The sequence below is a fragment of the Miniopterus schreibersii genome, assembly GCF_964146895.1.
Source record: "Miniopterus schreibersii genome assembly, chromosome: 9".
NCBI lineage: Eukaryota > Metazoa > Chordata > Mammalia > Chiroptera > Miniopteridae > Miniopterus > Miniopterus schreibersii.
In genome coordinates this window covers 51673423-51695194 of record NC_138118.1, presented here as the reverse complement: position 1 = coordinate 51695194, position 21772 = coordinate 51673423, and the positions used below count along the sequence as shown (strand labels likewise).

Here is a 21772-nt window from a genome sequence, read left to right as displayed (position 1 = left end):
TGATCAAGTGACTGATGGATGTGTCCTGGTGAAATACTATATTCCCAGGATAACGAGACTCCACAGAGTAAAGCAATATTATCTACAGAAAATGAGAAATCAAGTGGCTGTAATACTCATTATCCACACAGAAAACAGCAGATAGGGTGCACTTGAAATTTCTAAGATGGTGATATGATAAAGTCAGTATCTAGGCAAGATATTAAGAGAGGGTGAGGGCAGCTTAGGAATTTTTCCCACGTGAAAGAATGCATAACAATCACCACCATTCTATCTATTTAAACATTTGTCTATATGTAATGTATACATGTATAAATGTGTATGTATGTGTGTAAGTGTGTGTGTATCTATCATCCATTGATAGATATCGTGTATATATATCATCTATCTATCATCTATCTATCATCCATCCATCCATCCATCCATCCATCCATCCATCCATCCATCATCTATGTATCTGTGTATCTATGTATCTATCTATGTATCTATCTATCATCTATCTATCATCTATCTATCTATCTATCTATCTATCTATCTATCTATCTATCTATCATCTATCTATCATCTATCTATCATCTATCATCTATCTATCTATCATCTATCTATCTATCTATCTATCTATCTATCTATCTATCTATCTATATCTATCTATCTATCTATCTATCATCTATCATCATCTATCTATCTGTCATCTAGATATCACAATAACTGTAGGTGTTCCTCTATTAAAATGGATAATAAAGAAAAAGAATGGGATGGAATAGCTGACTATGCCTCAGAAATGAAGAAAACTAGAATGACATTAAATCACTGTTTTCCAAAATGTGATTGCATAAGTGGTGGAATGTGAAATGATATTAGATGGTACACAAACCAAACTCAAAAAGTTGTATATTATTTTATTGTGTATTAAAATATATAATACAGTAAGTCTTCATTTAACTCCACTGATAGGTTCTTGGAAATGTGGTGAATTGAAGTATAATGAAACCAATTTTACCATAAGCTAATTGCTATAAACAAGAGTTAAGTTTCTTTGACATCTCATCAACATTATAACAAAAAGATGTTGAATGAAGCAACCATTATTTGAGGGCCTACTGGATATTGATTAAGGTAATCCTAAAATAGGTGAAAATATAATGTTGTCTATTGAAAAAGATGTGACTTTTATAGTAAGGTGAAAATACATATTATTTTAAATTACAATCAAAGCTTATTATTTGATGCTATAATGGCAACCACAAGAAAAAGAAGCTTTTACTTTTACTATCATAACTTTTTGTACTATTTTTTAACCTTGTAAATTTGCATTAAAATTAACACTTGAGTAATTTAAAAAATTCTGACTCATCAAATGATTAAACAATTATATGATGTGAAGGGATGGATAAAGGATTTAGATTCTTGATTTTTATATCTTCCGCCTTGGCATTCTACTTGGTGAAATGTCAAGAAATTTTGGTTCCAAAGAACACCGATAATTTGAAATTCCTTATGCCTGTGATGCAAGTTTGGTCAGTTTTTTAATGCATTCTTTGCTTTTCACAGCCCTGTGTTGTACTTAAACTATCACCATTTTTATATGAATCCAATAAAGAGAAAGTCCCTTAATTCTAAACATAAGGTTTTTAGAAGATAAAGGATATTCTTTTTCTATTTTCACATGAATTTGCTAATCCATATGTTATCATTTATAGTATTTAAAATAATACCCTGATTATAACAAAATTTATTTATCTTTATTTAAAATAGCTTTGAAAATGAATTTAAAGAAATAGAAATACTCGATTGATCTTTTAAAAATCAGTATTACTTAAAAATTTTATAAGCACCATATTTGTTTAGCTCTCATTTTCGACAAGGTCCAATTTGCATCATTTCCCTCATGACTTGGATGTTCCCTTTATAAAATGATTATATACTTTTCATGCTTTACTCATAAGTTTAATCATTAGAACCAAAGCCTTTTTTTCCACATTCAGCTTTTAAATAACTAGAAGTTTCAGGCATTTTTCTGCATATTCTGCTTTTATATCTATTAAGCCCATTACACAGTATTGCACCTGGTGTGATGATTTGTATAGTTTAGTAAGAACAGATGTTCTGCAGTGAAAGCAGATACCCACACTTAAAAAATCATTTATTGGATCAGTAAACTTAATACAATGATGGGTTAACTTTCTTAGTGTTTACATCCCTTGAGAAAAAAACATACTCGGAACACTCTCCCTATGCCATTTATCTAATTAGCTTAGATAAACATGAGTCATACAAATATGTCAAAGGTAATACATTAAAGACAAAGATGTAAATAATCTCTTCAAAGTTTATAATTATGTTCTCAAAGTTATGCCTATATCACATTTATATGGCATCAAAGGTCTGGGTTGTAGTCCTAGCTGATATTTCAACTGTTAGCAAACTCCAAGGGTTTGAAGGTAGTGGTGTTCTGTTATCGAGATGTGGTTGTCACAAGGTAGTTTTATTTACTTGCAGCAAGTAAAGGAGACAGGAGATTTACATCCAAAGCTCTGCCTTCTCCAAGGGAGGCTTAGGCATTGTGTATGTGTGCATGTGTGTGTGCGCACACACACACAATTTGGTTAATTCATGTTGATTTCTTCTTCTTTTTTTTTTTTTTTTGCAGTTGGCTATACTTACAGGTTGGGTTCCTGTTAAGCTTTTCCTGCTTACAGTTGCATCTGCAAAATACTGTGCTGTATTTTAACATTTAGCAAGAATAGCATTTAGTGAGACCCTTGTCCTATCTAACACTATGAATTTACTTAAAAGTGGTTCTAGGGGCTTTAAATAAGGAAGCAACAACTTCACTACAAACAGTATTTGTTGACTTTTTCTTTAGGAGGAAGGGAGACTGGTCTTCAGTCACAGGAAGAAGAGATTTTGAACACTATTCATTTCAGACTTCTCACTGGGCAATTTACATGCATTTTATCATTTAATGCTCTTTGGATAGTGTGGATATGATTCCTTAGCTCAACCACTTACTTGATTTGTGATTTGGTCAGGTCATTTTTTTTCTGAGTACTTAGTATCCTTATTTATGATACGAGACTATTCATAAAGTAAAAATCACATTTGGCTATGTAAGTGGAAGGGCTTTGATACTGAAACGAATAGATATTTATTTTATTATTATTAATCTTTATAGAAATTCTAATAGGCAAGTAGGGCTATTGCCATCATTGTTACCTGCATTTATAGATGGAAAGCTGAGGTTAAGAATTTAAGTGACTGCCCGGCCGGTTGTGGCTCAGCGGATGAGCATCAACCTAGGATCCAGGTGATTGAGGTTCGATTCCTGGTCAGGGCACATGCCCAGGTTGTGGGCTCGATCCCCAGTCAGGGGCGTGCAGGAGGCGGCGATCAATGACTCTCTCATCACTGATGTTTCTATTTCTCTCTCCCTCTCCCTTCCTCTCTCTAAAATCAAAATTAATAAAGACATATTTTAAAAAAAAAATAATAATAAAAATGGTCATGTCTATTTTAAAAAAAAAGGAATTTAAGTGACTTGCAGGGTCACAGAATTACTTCACAATTGATCCCATTCGAGAAGCTTGTATCTGCTGACCTAAATTTTAGCATCTTTTATTTATAGGGGACCACATTACCCTTAAATGGGCCATTTCCTACATTTCTAGATTATAGAAAGAGTATATGTGTTTGTGTATGTGTGTGTAAGTGTGTAAATTTTACATATTTTTAAAGTTAAAAAGAAATTAACCTTCTTGGGCAGGAGTTTAGTTTTGGAATTAAGTGCACGAATAATCAAGGTCCATGAGCACTGATTGTATACCTTACTCTTCACACTTGCTCAAACCCAAGTTTTATATTACTGAGTTCTCTTTTAGACTTTAAGAAAGTTGTGCGCTCCTACTCTGAGCCAGCTACTTTGTTAGATTTTGAAAAAAAAAAACAGATGACAAAGTTGATAACTTTAAGTGCTCACGGTCAAGAATAAAAGTCAATGTCTAGGAGAGTCAATAATTTAGCAAATGAAGATGGAATCTTGTGTGTAAAATAGAATATAGTAAAGTTCATATAACTGAGATCTGGTCTCACTGGGATTTAAAACAATAAACTACCTTTCCTATTATTTTTCCCTATCAAAAATACTTTAATTGCACAATAATTTATGGAAATATGACATTTCTGTCATTTGTTCAGTGAAGTCACAATTTTCAGCAGAATCCATAAGACACTTAGGAGCAGATTTCCACTTATGTAAAACAAAAGATGTGAAAGGCAGGCTTCATTATATGAACGTGCGATTAGAAATTCTGTAAAAATATTTGTTGGGAAATTTTTTAAATGGTAGATTGTTGTGTTTTTTAACTTTACCAAGGAAGGATTAAATATGTGGTAAGAAGGAAATGAGAATAAAAAATGTAGATCCCTGAAAATAATGTAAAGTTGATTAATTTTAAAATCAGACTTTCCTTAAATACGTTTTTGAAATGTACACATAAACAACTATGTAAAATATGAACAAACTACAGGCTATATGGGATTTCTGTTTGCAGAAAGTTAAAACAGGCTTAAATCTCGTATGAAACTTTGTTGTTTTACATAAGCTTTAATATCCTTTTAGCATTTCATATTTTTTTTGTCTTCCATTATAAAAGCACTGTATGTTTATTTTAGAAAAATAGAGAAGAAAAATGAAGAAACAAAAATATTATTTGTGGCCCCACCATGTAGTGACAACTACCAGTTATATTTTCTTCTGTCTATAATTTTTTAATTAAAACGTATGCTTTATGTAACATATGCATATACATGCATATACACACACATATATACAAATCAGCTCAGTGAATTTTTACAAACTGAACCCATGTTACCAGTACCCAGAATTAAGAAATAGAACATAATCAACATTCTAGAAATCCTTCACCTTACTCCTTTCAATTACTACCCCCTCAAAAGTAACCATCATGTGATTTCTAAGATCATAGATTAGTTTTGTCTGTTTTTGAACTTTATATAAACCATACACACTTTTAAAAACATAGTTTGATCATTGTTATTTCAAATTATAGCATAAACATTTGTTTTGTTAAGCACTTTGTAAGCACTTTTAATTGCTGTATAGTCCCATATCAAGGAGGTATTGTAGTTTACTTAACCATTCCCTCTTGCTGCAAATTAATATTCTGTCATCAGAGCTTTTTCCTTTTGCTAGCCAACTCTGAAATCTACAGTGCAAGCCTTCAGGAAGGGCAGGCAAGAACTCTCAGGCAGGAGCCAGAACTATAGTCTGCATATGGAATTCCTTTTTTTTCTTTTCTTTTGCCCTCTTACTGAATTTATTGGGGTGGTACTGGTTAACAAACTCATACAGGTTTCAGGTGTACAATTCCACAGTACATCATCTGTACACTGTATTGTGTTCACCACCCCACATATATATACTTTAAAAAGTATTTCCAAGTCAACATACAAGTGATTGTCTTAATTCCAGTGAGCACCTAATTGAATTAAAGACAAATAGCTTTCAGCATACTTAATGAGTTCACAAAGTTTATGAGACCTTTAATTCTTTTCATTAATGTAATTTATTTTCTCATTTTTAAATGAAGTAATAGGACAGTTCAATAAGCTACTCAAATAAGTGCGTAAACACTGCCTAATTAGAAATATGTATCACAGGCTACAAAATGTGTATGTCAATCAACTGAGGTATAAAAGTTTGAATTCGCCATATGAGAGGCTGTTCAGAATTGTTAATGTATCACATATGTGAGTTCAGTTTACTGATTTGGGCTCTTCCTCTCTTTATGTAACTGTAATAGAGTATGAATATATTTTCATGTACATGTACTGTAGTTATTTTGTAAATTGTGCTTTGATCTAAGTGTTGATTTTCTTGTTTTAGACTGCAGTGACAAATATTAAAATATACTGTTATCATTTGATCCTATATTGTGAGGATTTATAAATGTTATTGCTAGCATTTGGGGAACATTATTATGCCTTATGAAAGAAAAAGGGCCCATTTTGTTTACATTTCACAAGGTTTGTTAATGGTTGCTGAATTAAGCAGCAGAAATTGACGTCCACATAGTTTCAGAGAGAAAATATCCATCCAACTTCTGGATGGACTCTTTTAAATAAAACTGTTTCACCAAATTGCTAGGCATATCATCACTGTTCTGAGGAATGGTAGTGTCTAGTTTTTAACCAAAATAAGTTGTGCATTAATATGCATAGCTAAAGATGTCATCTACAGTGAGCCATCTGCAGCCAAACTGCTTCTATGGTGGAGTTAACGTGGTTTGGGTAATCCTTGAATAACAAAGCATAATCTGTTATCAAAGGTTAGCTTGGTTTCCTCTTTATATTATTATATTGTTATCTAATGTATATTATATAGTTATATTTTCTATGGCATTCAAAGTAATATACTATAAAATAAATAATGCATTCAATAAATATTTAAACATAATTTGATGAGAAATAGAAAATAGTTTAGGAGTTTAGAATAATTTGTCATTAAATAATATCTAAAATTTTCTTGGTATCCAATACAGAGATAAGAGTAATCATGATAAGTAGTCACTCCTTTTAAGAGTCTATGTCAGGAGAGGAGAGAAAATATTTGGAAAAAAGGATTTAAAACACAATTTATTTGAGTCCAAAAGTTGTGGTTCAAACTATTATTTTAATAGTTGAGAAGGGGCACACCTAGATGATGGAATATTAAGTGATAAAGGAGGAAATTCAATGTAGACCATAAAAAGGTAGCACTTAGATATTTGGGAGAGGAGTACAAATTGGACCGTGAATTATAACTCATGGAAGACAGAATGAAAGTACTGCTTTAATGGAGTAAATGGTACATTTAGATTTCGTGGTTTGCAGAAAGCTTAGTTGTGATGCACGGAGAAGAAGAAGCCCTATAGGTTTTATTGTAAAGGACAAGATGAAAGCATGATTGAAGAAAATTTATTCAGTGGTTAATGTGAATGCTATGAACATCAGCAAATAAAAATGCTATGTGCTTGCCCTGGTTTGGCTCAGTGGTTAAAGCATCAGCCCTCGGACTGAAGGGTCCCCAGGTTCAATTCTGGCCAAGGGCACGTACCCCTATTACAGGCTCAGTCCCCAGCACCAGTTGGGGCACTTGTGGGAGGCAACCAATCGATGTGTCTCATTGATGTTTCTCTCTCTCTCTCTTCCACTCTCTGAAAAGCAATGGAAAAAATATCCTTGGGTGTGGATTTAAAAAAATGTCATGTGCTTGCTCTTTTTTGTTGTTGTTAATTCTTACCTGAGGATATTTTTTCCATTGATTTTTTTAGAGAGAGTGAAAGGAGAGAGACAACATCACTGTGAGAGAAACACATCAGTTGGTTGCCTCCTGCACACACCCCAGCCAGGGCCGGGAATGGAACCTGAAAGCCTTGACCAGGAATGCGACCCTTCTGTGCCGGGGACACTCTAACCACTGAGCAACACTGGCCAAGGCCATGTGCTTGTACTTTTGATATTCCATAATTCAAAGTATTATGCTATGTTATTGAGCAGATATTTCATTGTAAATTTTATGTTTAAAATGTCCAGTTTGGAACATATTGAAGGGTAGATGTTAGTCATTAAGCCTTCTGGGTGTTTTTTTTTTTGAGAGGCTTCTATTCTGTTTGAAGCTAAGCAGGTTAATAACAGATTTAAGCAGGAATATGCTTTTATTCTGGAACCCCAACATTTGCTAATTTCCTCATTGCTTAGATATATTGAGTTAACTCTCTCAAATATGAAGATATGCTCTTATAAATCAGAATATAATTTTTTAGTGATCAATAGTTTTGATATTGTTTTAAAGGTGGCAGCATTTATTAAAATTCTGTATGTGAAGTTTTCAATTAAACTTTCAAGTGGTACCTCTGAAACAGCTAAATAAGACATTTCTGATTATCCAGCGAAGGCCTTAGCCAGGACATTGTATTACTTATTTTACAGCTCTGATACATAACAAAAGGGAATTGGATTAAACAGGGAGATGTGTTATAGTAATTATATGCGGATCTGCATTAGAATACACAGAGACCTCAGAATGAACAGAAATCCTGGCTGACCACTCTCTTAACCCCATTTATGTAGCATATTAAGTCAGAAGACTGAATGAATGACCATATGCCTTTCTTCTGTTCCTTTCCATAGAGCTAATTCAATTAGAGTAGCTCATGAAAAAATTGTGTCTTCAGACCTTGAATTCTATTTATGCACTTTCTGTAAGTAAGGCTATAGGTGGAGAAAGCAAAAGATGAATATTTTTCCTTAATATGTAAAATCTAAAATTTAGTAATAGTTGAGGCATAGCATATTTATCTAATATAGTTAGAATTTTTCATTTTAATGCTTGTATATTGAAGGTTAGAGTTCTTCGGCGACACTGACATTGATATAGTTGCAAACTTCCCTGGTACTGTTTGTTGTATCATATCTCCAATGGATGTGGCTGATTAGAGTGCAGTATAATTAGATCTAAGTAGTGAATAATGTTAGGGAATGGGTCCTATTTGTAACAGGTGACCTGGGAAGTTGTTCATGAAATATGGGTGGAAGGCTTCTTTGAATCTGTGGCATGGGGAAGAAGTGTTAGGGACTAAAATCTGAGATCTTCATTCATGGCCACAGTGGAATGAAGACCCAGTCGTGCAGATCTAGGGCAGCTGGCAGCACTATAGATGTGGGTACCAGATGGAGGCAGCGAGCCTCTAGCAATGATGGTAGTAAATTCAGGTTCATCTCCGCTCAGAGTTAGAGATAAACATTGAATTTTGTAACAGAAACAAGACAGTAATTTTCTCTTGGCAGGGAAAATATGGTTAGCAGGTGTGGTACTTAGGGGAACTCTTTCAGTTTGCATCAAAATCGGGACCATGGGCAGACATATAGATTAGGGTTCTGGGGAGGATGGCATGTAACCAGAAATGAGGGCAGAAGCCTATCTTTCTGGGTGGGTAAACAGTGGGGATTAGCATAGCAAACACAGAAATGCTGTAGCTTGACGAGCACAAACATTTTCAATTAATTTACTTAATTCAAACCAGCTCAAAAAATTTTGTGAACATCTGTAATGCTTCAAGGTCAGTTATACCCTGGGGATCAATAGGAAGACCACTACCAGGAAGTCCTTACCATTTGTTGCTTACAGTCTTTTTGGGGATCTGGATCTGGTAATAGAATTATGTAAGTACTTGCATAAGAACACTAACAAAATTACATATATTGAATTTCTTGCAAAAAATTAACTTTATTTCACAGTTATTGGAGAGGCGTTGAGGTTTGGGGGGAAGTAAAGATAATCCCCTCTGTGGTTGTTGTTTTAAGAACAGTTTATATTTGGTGGAGGTATAAAGTGTTTGAGAAATGACAGGGGCCAAATGAGGGACAGTGGCTTGGAAATGTGGAAGGATGAACGGGAAATTACCTTTCACAAGCAATGCAGACACCTTGAGTAATGATTGAGAATACAGTAAGAGTGGCGGAAATTCTAGCTCAGATGGCCATGGTTCTCTTATTACTAGTTTTGGTCCTTAAGTGCATTGCAAAAGAGAAGTAGAAGGTGCTTCATGATGTCAATGCTGGGGTGGGAAGTTTTTTTGTTTTTGTTACCGTGTCTCCCAGACCCAGTTGAATCAGGGAATTTGAAAATCCTCCTGTTTTCAGTACTAGGTTGTTAAATGCTGAGATAACAATAATTTCTATTTTCAACAGATTTGGGTAGTAGAATTAAATAAAAAGGAGGTTCTTTCTAAAAAATCCTAAGAGGATAGATAAAAAGTTTTTCATATTGTGATAATTATAAACAATGTATTCTAGCAGTGAGGAGGAGCACTGAGGTATCAGATGTCTCATATATTATTTTTCAAAATGAAGGAAATGTCATTAAAATGACAAAAATGACACAATAGATCTGTTAAAAAAAATCAAAAGGTGTATTAAGAGAAAAGCAGAATTCTCTCCCTATGAAGAGGCAGTGACTTGTGATTTCCTTCTGTCTTTTCCTAACTCTCCCTTGTCTGCTTATGTGGAGACATAGTCATATATATTTATACAAGGAAACACTGATTTTGGAATTGGACAGTATAGAATGTGCTTCCCGTGTTGATGTAAAGTATACATTAGATAGGCCATGGTACTGTTCTACTTTTGCAGTAGTCCAAAGATTGAGTGAGAGCCTGCTTAGCTAAGCTACACATGAAGCTCCAATGTTTGCGTTGCAAAGAGAGTTAAAATTTTATTTCCAAAATCAAATTCATTGAGAGATTTTGGTGGGGAGAGGGGGAGGGAAACTAACAGGAAGAAAGGAAAGAAGGAATCATGATAATTCATCATCAGATACTCATATATTTATAACAACCTTGAAATTATACTATGTGTTACATTGTTTCTTATCTGATTCATCTATAATGTAGTCTCCATGAGGACAGAAATTTTTGTCTTTTGTTCAGTGATATGTGCTAAGTAGAAATTGCTCAATAAATATTTGAATAAAGAAATGAATAAATGAATAAATTTGGCATCTCCTTTGACTGTGACACTTACCAAAAAGAATAAGAGTAATTTAACTATAATGAAAGTCACTGACTCTAGGAATTTGTAAGTTAAAGTGGCTAATGTGGATGCTGATCATAATATTTTCTAGGAAAACATCAATGATAGAGTATGGGTAAAAATTTATGCTTTTAATATATTTTCTTCTTTTATCTTGTCTGGCTGCACAGTTATGGGTTTATGTATCATTGAAAGCCATGGAAGAAAACAAATGAGAAAACTAAATAATAGAACAGTAGAATTGACATTGACAGTAGATGCATAATTTTAGAGGAATTTTCTTCCATCAAGGAGGTAAAATGGCGTGGAAAATTCCCTTACATTGTAGCTCACTTTAGTCATGGTACTTGTGTAAGTAGCAATTACTTGATTATTTTTTGGAATTCAAAAAATATACATAAAGTTATTTATTTTGTGAAATGCTTCAAACATACAATAAGGTAAAGATAAAAATATAATAAATACACAGGTATTCAACACCCATATTGAGAACAAATATAGTGAATACCCAAATATCTCTCATGCATATTTAACAAATATTTTAATTCTACTTTTGATACAGATTTTTTAAACAGAAATATAACATGTCAGTTGGGAGTTGAAAATTTCTTTTAACCTTCCCCAAATAAAAGTTTGGTTTCCATGAGATTGTGAAATAAGCCTTGTTATACTGGTGTATGAGTTTAAATAATTTCAATATGCTTTAAAAATTTTTAAAGCCATTTCGATGATTAAGAAAAAGGTTCAGTATAGTTTTTTGTTTTGTTTTTGTTTTTCATTAAATGAGCTTAATGGTGTAAAAGGTCAAATTACAAAGAAGTGTTTAAAAGTTTAAGAATGATTAGTTCAGTTTCTTTTCAAAAAGAAGTTGTTTGCAAATAAAGAGTATGTTTTTTGCCAGCCGAATAGCACTTCACAATTTCATACTGTGGAAAACTTTTGCGGTACCTATGTTCCACATGTTGACTCTTTCACCATGTAGAATTCTGTACAAAGAACTTCAGTGCCAAATCCCTAACATTGCTCACTTTGGGTAGAGAAGACGGTATCATGTAGAATTTGCCATTCTAATTTTCTTTGGCACTATTTAAAATTTTGTATAATAAGCATATATTATTTTGGAATTAAAAAAGGTAAATGTTAAAAAAAGGTACTTTAAAATTATCTCCAAAACCAGTACCAACTTCAACAACAACACCTTTTCACATTGGATGTGATTTGAAAACAGCAGATGCACTTACCACCTGTATGTGTGCATGTGTGTGTGTGTATGATGTATATCTCACTTATATATGTATCTCACTAGTGAAATAAGAATATTGCTTCCTTATATTCCTTATATTGCTCTTGCCAGTATATTCCAAAAATTAAAAGGAAACAGTGTTTTCTCTATTATATCATGCTATTTATGCTAAATTGAGGGGATGCCGTTATTTTTCCTATATTTTGTTAATAGATAATCTTCTTTTTAACCCAGCATGGTTAACAATTTTTGTTTTTCACACATTTGATTATGTATCCTTGTAGGGGCAAGTAATGCTCTGCTAATTTAAGAAATTAGCAATGTGTTAATAATTTGACAAGCCTACTCTGGGTTGTATAACTAAAAACTGTTATGAGCCATCAACAGAGAAAGTATTTAACATAACTGACTTATGGAATCTAATATATATTATAATTTATGTTTTTTTATGATACATGCTTTTCTGTTTCTGGGAGTAATCAAACTTAGAGTAAATCAAAGGCAAAGAATAACAAAATTAACTTTAGAAGAAAAATACAATTCTATGTTGATTTTTACTCTTTGTTTTCTTAAAAAAAAGTGGTTAAGTCTCTGAGGTTCATTAATTATGTTTTAATGTAATTATGTGAATATAATTAAATTAATTTGATCTTTTATGTTTTGCATGATGAGAGACATAGTTTCAGATGATATCATGCATTTTGAAAATGTTTTTACCTTTTATCTATGACCGTTGTTTTATTTTATATCTAGGTAAAAGAATGGCTCTGTTTAAACTGTCAGATGCAAAGAGCTCTAGGAGGTGATCTGGCTCCAATTCCATCATCACCCCAGCCCAAACCGAAGACAGCTCCAGTTATTCCTGCATCAGCGGTGAGCAAACCATCTCCACAGTCACAGCAGATTTTTCCAAAGAAGGATACTGCACCCAAACATGATATCTCAAAGGCACCTGAGTCTAAGAAGCCCCCACCACTAGTGAAACAACCAACCCTTCATGGTTCTCCCCCAGTGACAGCTAAGCAGCCTCCTGTGGCAGAGCCCTCATCCAAGCCAGCCCCTCCCAAAGAACCTTCTGCCCCATCTGAGCTGGTCAAGGTCCCCATGGCTGACGACAAACCAAAGCAGCCCAAGACGGCAAAGCCAGCCACAGACATTGTGTCTTCATCATCAACAGCAACAAAACCTGATACTCCAGTCTCCAAAGTACCATCACAGGATCAAGAGAAAACAGCACCTCCTCTAAAAACAGACTCTGCAAAACCTTCCCAGAGTTTTCCACCAATAGGAGAAAAAGTCACCCCATTCGATTCTCAAGTCATGCCTCGACCTGCATCGGATTCGAAAATTGTTTCACATCCTGGGCCTAGTATGGAGAGCAAAGGTCAAAAACAAGCTGATCCAGCTCAAAAGAAGGAAGAACCCAAAAAAGCACAAACCAAAATCAGTCCTAAGCCAGATGCCAAGCCAATGCCAAAAGGGTCACCGACACCTGCAGGCCCACGACCTACCACTAGCCAAACTGCACCTCCATCTCAACAGCCACCAAAGCCTCAGGAGCAGTCAAGACGTTTCAGTCTGAATCTGGGAAGTATTACTGATGCTCCTAAATCACAGCCCACCACTCCTCAAGAAACTGTGACTGGGAAACTCTTTGGGTTTGGAGCATCAATCTTCAGCCAGGCATCAAATCTAATCTCCACCGCAGGCCAGCCTGCATCCCATTCACAAAGTGGGCCAGGGGGCCCAGCAAAACAAGTCCCTCCTCCTGCACAGCCACCTCCTCAGGGGCCACCCAAATCTACGGGTCAGGCACCACCAGCACCTGCAAAGGTTACACCGGTGAAAAAGGAAACAAAAGCTCCAGTAGCTGAAAAATTAGAGCCCAAAGCTGAACAAGTTCCAACAGTAAAAAGAACAGAAACAGAAAAGAAGCCTCTGCCTGTTAAGGATAGCAAACCTTCTACAGCTGAGCCTCCAAAGGCTGCCCTTCCCCCCAAACTGGAGAAAACCCCCAAACCAGAATCAGCCTGTCCTCTTTGCAAAACTGAACTCAACATAGGCTCTAAGGATCCTCCTAACTTCAACACTTGCACTGAGTGCAAGAATCAAGTGTGCAATCTCTGTGGATTTAACCCTACACCACACTTGACTGAGGTAAGCAGTATTTATATTACTTATAAATGTGAGTTTATCATGTTTATTCTGAAATATTTTGGTAGCCAAATTTCTGAGCAAAAAATACATTTCTAGTAAAGAAAGCAAATTGATATAGAGACCTTAGAAGAAGTTTCAGTTGCTTTTTACAGGTTTACTTTCTTATTAAAAGTTCGTGAAATTTATACTTTTCTGGGTTAATGCACCAGAAATAAGAAGATGAAATAAACTGACAACTTAAACTAATTATCCTAATCCTTTATGAATTAACCACCTATAGCTTCGGAGGACTACCTGGTTTTCACTTATAAACATCAAGTAAGCGAAGTAATTTACTATTTCCAATCTTTCTGATCCTTCCAGTTTCTTTAATATATATAAAAAGAAGTTTGGTTGGTTGCAGATCTGTAAAAAGACATGAGAATGTTATTTTACAAAAATTGTTAAGAACTTTGTGAATGGAATAATATTGTCTACTAGAAAATATCGGTTCAAATATATTATGCCTAGATTTTTTATAGTTCTATTTGAGCTATTATTTGGCATAAACATAATAGAATACTTTATTAGGAATGGTGGAAATTTTAAAAATATATAGATTTAATTACTAATGTCAAGGAACTGTTTTTTTTTTCCTTAATGGAACAACAAGAATACTTTTTCCACAAAGTAAATGACCAAAAAACAGATAGCAAATTTCTACCTAATATAGATATAAAAGAATGAATCGATGAGCCTTAGTAATGTGTTAGGACTATTAGAATTTTGGATCTTGGGAGACTGATGGGTTAAATGATAACTGCTGTCTTAGGTAAGTACCAACAATATTTTAATAAAAATTTTGGGATTGCATTTTAAGTAATTATTCATTATTTTTATACGAATCAAAAATACTTAAGGATTATTTTATTTCACTCTCCTTGATTTTATAATTCATTAGAATGAAAACTTGAACAGATTTTTAGCAACTATACAAAAGAAACTTTAAAGGTTCTTGCTGTGTTTTTTTTAAAGAATAAACCATATGATATTTTTATTTTCCACCTTTGAAAGATATTAGGTTGCTTTGATATTAACACCATATGAAAATATTGTCCTTACAGACTTAAAAGCAGATTTTTATTCTCTTTATGATGAATAATGTTAACTAAGATCCATTTTAAAAGCAGGTAAAATTTGTTTTTTTCAGTGTCATAAGTGGTAACAACTATAATTATTACACATAGTAATATTTTTAGAAGAGTTGCCTTTGGTTGTATATTCATGAAGAAGAAAATTTGGTTTTCCCAGTAAGCAGGTTCTTGAATAATGCTGTTTCATTCAGCATCCTTTTGTTGTAATGTTGACGAGGGGGGAAAAATGTGATTCCTGGCCAGAGCCTTGTCTGTACAGAGTTTGCATGTTCTCCCCATGTCTGTGTGGGTTTTCTCCAGGCCTTTAAGTTTCCTCCCACGTCCCAAAGATGTGTGCGCATTGGGTGAACTGGCATGTGGACACTGCCCCAGTCGGAGAGTGTGTGTGTGTGTGTGTGAGTGTGTGTGCGCACACTCTGTGATGGCAGTGTTCTGTCCAGGGCGGGTCCCACCTTGCACTTGGAGCTGCAATGGGCTCCAGCCCCCTACAAACCTGAACTGAATTAGCAAGTTGGAAAATCGCTTTACTTTCATTAATCTTTCTCAAATGTATGTATAATAAATTTGTAAATTTATTCCAGTGTTTAATATTAGAAGTGTTTGGGGTCTTTATTTAGAAGCTTGGTGATGTTTTTGTGACCAGAAATATGCTGTAGGAACTTAACTCTTGTTTATATCAATTTACCTGAGGTAACATTTATTTTGCTATATGTTGTTTGCTTAAAGTCACAGTTTCTAAGAACCTAAGGACATCATTAAGCGAGGACTCACTGTGTTAATTTCATAGATTTCAAAAGTTATACTATTTAATGAGGAGCCATATGGTATCAATACCATGCAGTTAATTTAAATAGTTACAAAACTGCACCAATATAAACAATAATGTCTGTGTTTAAAGTGTATTTTGGGCACACTAATAAAAAAGTGTGTATACTGAGGGATAACTGTAACTTATATAAATGTGTGTATATATATATTAATATGTATACATTTGGGCCAGTTTTGTCAGTGTTTGGAGGTATGAAATGAGAGCCCTGAGTAGAGAATCAATAAACCTTTCACAAAAATCTTTTGATTTTTTTATGTGTTGGCTAATTATATTTTAGAGATGAGATGGTAAATTGCAAAGGAGATTTCTTGAATAAAGCAGAGAATTATCTAGGCATGTATGGAATTTCAATAGTTTGAAAAGTATAAATGGTTTCAAGTTTTTAAATGGTTTAGGTAAAGTCCAATTTTAAATGGCATCAGTTGGATTTAGACAGTCTTGCTGAGATTATTTTGCTGTGTAGTAATTCCGTTGAATGTTGAAGATCGTGTTTCAGAGGAGAAAAAATTTTGATGTAACAGGAGCAGTGGATTAGTGTTCCTAGCTCAATTTGACTATACTAATCTGCAAGAAGTTTTCAGTTAGTATAAGTGTTACCAGGGAGACAGGAGACGACAAGACCTCTGTTCTTGTCTTCATGAAGAAAATATTTCAGTCAAGAGACAAAGTGCATCAGAGCAAGCAAGAATTTGTTGACCGCAGCAAAAACATACTTAGGGTGGTGAAACAAGGAAGGTGCGTAGAGGAAGAAACAGGAGAGCCTAGGCTGGGCTGCTTTGGCTCCCGGAGAACAGGGAATCTTGGAGACAGGTTTAGGGGTAAGCCCAGGACAAGCTGCTGCTGCCCATTGCTCCCCTGGTTGCAAGTATAGTGGGGTCCCCTCAGAGGGAAGAAGGGGGATGGAGATGGCACTGGTGTGCTCCCCTGGAGGAGAGTGCTCACTGGGTCCTTTGTCCAGAACATATTTATCTTTTTCTTGCAGGTGGAAATCTTAGGGGGGTCTCAGGGGAAGGTCTCAATTGAATATTCACCAGTTTTCCAGGTGTACTGTTTCAGGGTCATGATATCCACTGATTGGTCGGTGCCAGGCAGGGGGTCATTAGTCAATGTAGCTGGTCCTGAGGCAGCCACTGCATCACTTATCTGGTTTTGCTGTTTTTCTGCACCTAGAGCTAAAATACAGCTGAGGCCTACATGTTATGTTTAGGGAGGAAAAGATCAGGGGACTCTAGACCGCATGACCAGCAATATGCTAGAGGAGGAAAGGTTACCTTGAGGGTGAGATTCTTGTTTTCCAGTTTTGCCCCTTGGTAGGCATCTGGGGCTTTTTGCCCTGGTGAGTTTCTGTACCTGGTCATTGTCCTTGCTTTGCTCATGTCTGCCCAGCTACCTACATAACTTAAGGCCTTAATGGCCTCTGGTCTCTAGCTAAAGTCCTTTGGCTCACATGACATCCAGGGAGTGAATAAAAATTAGTTGAGTTAATCCATGTTCAAATTGTTTTCATTATTTTTACCCAAAGGGCTTTAGAGAACTTGGTGAAGGAGTTAGTTGAAGAGGAAGGCCCTTTGTGTTTGCATATGCGTGTGTGCATACACACACATATGTATCCAGGAAATTGTAAATGTCATATACAGGCTTAACTTGGTGCTATCCCAGTGTTCATACTACTGATTTCTTCACCCATAGTGGTTGAAGCTTTGAAAGCATCGCCTCCTTGATCCTTGTTTTAATTCTGTGGTTTCTTCATTCTGTTTGTGATATTTTTCTTGCGATCCCGTATTTCCTGCTGGGCTGGCACTGTACTTTCATTGCAGTTTTAGAAAACACATTCTGAAAATACACTTTATGCCTGCAACGTAAAGATGTGGTATTCCTTAAGAAAGGATTCAACTGTTCCTGTTAATTTTTCTAATAAAACACATATGACTCTCTTAGAAGCCTCCGCTTCTGCTGTGCAATCACTGTGAGGCAGGACTTCTTTTTCTGCTGGTGCCTTCTGCGTTCCCCTTTCGCTCTTCTGCTCCTCTGGTGGCCAGAAGAGCCGTCCTCTTTGTCAGGGGTCCGGGAGCTCTCCTAGTAGCCCACCTTCCTCCCCACATTAATCAAACCCACCTGCCTCTAGGGTTGTGTCCTGTCTTTCACACTCCACAGCCCCCGCGACACCTGTGGAGTGCCAGGCTGCCTGCAGGGCTCCGAGGTGTAGCCAGGCTTCAGCCTAAGCCTTATGGTTTAACTGTTCGATGCCCAGTATGTATAAATGGCACTATAATCCATTAACCTCTGCTAGCAAGGAACACTGGTTTTAAGCTTTAATTTCTGCCAACTCCGGGAATATTTTATCTTGGAAGAAGTTTTAAAAGCGGCTGCAAGGCTTTTTGAACAAGCTAGATTATAGAATTTGGAAGCCTGCTAAGAAAAACAGCTTAAATTGGCAATCGATTTACCTAGTGAATTTTAATCATCTGGTTTAGTTCAAATGCAAAAAGGTGTCAAATTTCTCATGTTGGGTATTTATTTTATTGTTTGTACTACCCTCTTTAAAAGTAACTTTTTGCTATGAAAACAAGACTTAAATTTTTTTCCCTCATGTTTCAGGAAGTCCTAGGGACTTCCTTAGTAAGGTAATTATGCATGGCCTAAATGATATAGAAATAGCTTGCATGTTTCTGTCACTTTGCTTCTACTAAAATTTGTCACTAGACAACAAATGGGCCTTTTGAACCAATTAAGACACAGCGGTGTAACTGAGATCCCTTCAGATCTTTACTCTCCAGCCTGGGTGGCGACTGCATTCTCTGTAGTGGGGTCGAGCTGCATTTTTTAGTTTGGCAAAAACATAATCTCTTGCCTTTATTTTAAAGATCATTACATAAGACTTAAAAATCCAAATCTGGTACTGAAAATCATTTCAGCACGCACACATATATGAATGATAATTAAAGAATTATAAAAAATCAATAAGGAGAAAAGAATTCTAATTAGTTTCAAGAGAAGTACTTAAAAGATCTACATTCTGAGTAAATATTTCTGTTTTATAGCAAAGAGGGACGCTTAATGACACTTTCTGACATAAGAAAGTTGGTAAGTTTGTAGAAACAAAATTTTTAGTTATTAATTTTAGGAGAAATTTGATGTTACATTTTTATTAAGTGATATTTAGTTGAAAAATCCAAGCATAGATATAACACTTAAACAAAAAAGTAATTTCTCCATTAGTTTTTTAAATGCATTTTTACGTAATAGTTAATGTTCCACTCTATAAGTTAGTTCTGTATCCCAATAGTAACATGATTTTATACCATTTTCCCATGTGATAAAATGACTCAATATCACTCAGTTTTATGGATATGTGCTTTTTCATACACATTGTTCACATTTTAAGGATTTAGGTCATTTTCATTTTAAATAAAATGAACATTTCTGGATATAAGTATTTGTATTTTTAACTGTTTCCCAAGAAAAACTTCTTAGTACTAGGGTTACTAAATTAAGGGATGAGGACCCTGAAGTATCAACTCTCTGGAGATGTGATAGCAGTCGACATTGTCACCACGAGCATATATGATTGCTTTCATACTGTAGCCTCGCCAAACTTGAATAATATTATTTAAAATAGTATTTGTTAATGTAGAACTCTAAAAGTGTTATGGTATTGTTCCTTTGATTTGTATTTCTTTGGTGACAAGAAATTTTATTTAGATATTAAATGTAAATAGATCATTCTAATTATGACCCAAATAAAACATTGTGTAGACATTGTGGCATCAGGTAAACGGATATGAATCATGTTGCTATTTTTCTTAAATACTAATGGGGCTGGTATTGGGACAGGCTGATGTGCAAGGCATTGTGCTACACAGTTTATTCAAAACAATCATGCGGGGTAGGTTTTACCACTATTTGAGAGATCAGGAGAATGCATACAGAGAGGTGCAGTGGTCAGGCCACAGACATGCGATTCATAGTCTGAACCAGTTCACTGTCCTGTGCTATGTTCTAGTAACCAGGGAACTGGGTAAAAATTACCATTTGTTCTGTGATCTCTTACCTATAAGCCTTGTCAGTTGGTAATAACTAGGGCTTTAATAATGCCAGAATGGCTCCCATCAACAAATCATCAAATGACAAGTGCTGGCGAGGATGTGGAGAAAAGGGCACCCTGGTACACTGCTGGTGGGAATGCAGACTGGTGCAGCCACTATTGAAAACAGTATGGAGTTTCCTCAAAAAATTAAATATGGAACTGCCATTTGATTCAGTGATCCCACTTCTAGGAATATATCCTAAGAATCCTGAAACACAAATCAGAAAGAATAAATGCACCCCTGTGTACATAGCAGCACAATTTACAATAGGTAAGATCTGGAACCATCCCAAGTGCCCATCAGTAGATGAGTGGATAAAAAAGCTGTGGGACACATACACCATGGAATACTATGCAGCTATAAAGAAGAAGGATCTCATACCCTTTGGGACAGTATGGATGGAACTGGAGAAAATTGTGCTAAGTGAAATAAGCCAGGCAGAGAAAGACAAACATCACATGATCTCACTCACATGTGAAATCTAATGAGCAAAATAAACTGATGAAAGTAGATCCAGAGACATAGAACCATGGAACAGACTGAGAAAGCTCAGAGGGAAGGCGGGGGTGGGTGGATGGGTGAGGAGATATTAACCAAAGACTTTATAGGCATATATGCATAACCCATGGACACAGACAATAGTGTGGTAAAGGCCTGGGGAGTGGAGGTGAGATGGAAGGGGACAATACGGGATAAAAGGGGACATCTGTAATACTTCCAGCAATAAAGATAAATTAAAAAAAATCAATCAATAAAAAAAATAAATTTGATAATATGTGCATCAAAATCAGGTAATGTCTGGGGTGCACAGAATAATGGTGGCTGTGTTACACAGTTGAATTTAGGAGAATGGGCAGATTAAGAGGTCCAGAAGCATAGAAGCCAGCATCATTACACCAGTTTTCTTTCCGGATAAGTCTACTGATTGGTCAGCATTTATAGGTGAAAGCATATGGCTGAATGATGAAATGATGTCCCTGCCTTCTTACATAATGAGTGTGGGGGTATAAAATATACTTGCTGCAGCTCAAGCAATATTACTTTATTCCTGCCAATGCAGACAAAAACCTGACTCCCTGGAAATGATGAACATTGAAGTGTTCCATTGGTGGTGGCGGTGGTTGTTAATCTTCACTTCTACTGACATTTTTGTGTAGCCTCCTTTGTTACAGTCTCAGGAGTGGAATTGCTGGACCATAGGTTATGTGTATTTTAAATTGGTTCTCTGCAGCAGGTATATCAATTTATATTCTGACCAAGTTCGTATGCAAGCTTCGGTTTCTTTAGAGGTGCATTGCCTGTTAAGATAGTCATTGGACAAAGGTGGCTGATGAGCACTGTGGTTAGTTCAATTAAGATTGCTTTTAAGTGCAAAAAACACACTGGATTTCAAAAACTTAGCATGAAAAAGTGTAAAATAGCTCATTAATAATTTTATGTTGATTACTTTTGTATAAGGCTTTTTTTCCTTAAATATTACCATTGCTACGGCCTTTTCATCACGTAACTTTACATTTACATATGCATGCCCTGTGGTATACAGCTGTGTAGGATAATTCTTTATATAAGAAAAACATGACGATATTTGTTGCACTCTGATGATCCCTTCCAGAGCTCAGTTTCTTCATGTTGCTCAAGATAGCTAGGTCTTTTTGTATGTTCTATTGAGCAGATAGGTCACAGGGCTCTCATCGCAAAAGACACTAGTGCTGCCTGGCCTGGCCTGAGGAGC

The 21772-nt window shown here is 35.4% G+C and overlaps 1 protein-coding gene across 1 annotated transcript in view; it reads left to right on the top strand.

Annotated features, from left to right (window-relative positions):
- Positions 1-21772, top strand: part of PCLO (piccolo presynaptic cytomatrix protein) — a gene marked incomplete at its 5' end in the record, with an annotated part of 287210 nt that overhangs the window by 15390 nt on the left and 250048 nt on the right. Inside the window, one exon of the mRNA XM_081147631.1 lies at positions 12587-13990. Coding sequence (XP_081003757.1) covers positions 12587-13990 — 1404 coding nt within the window. The remainder of the gene's footprint in view (positions 1-12586; positions 13991-21772) is intronic.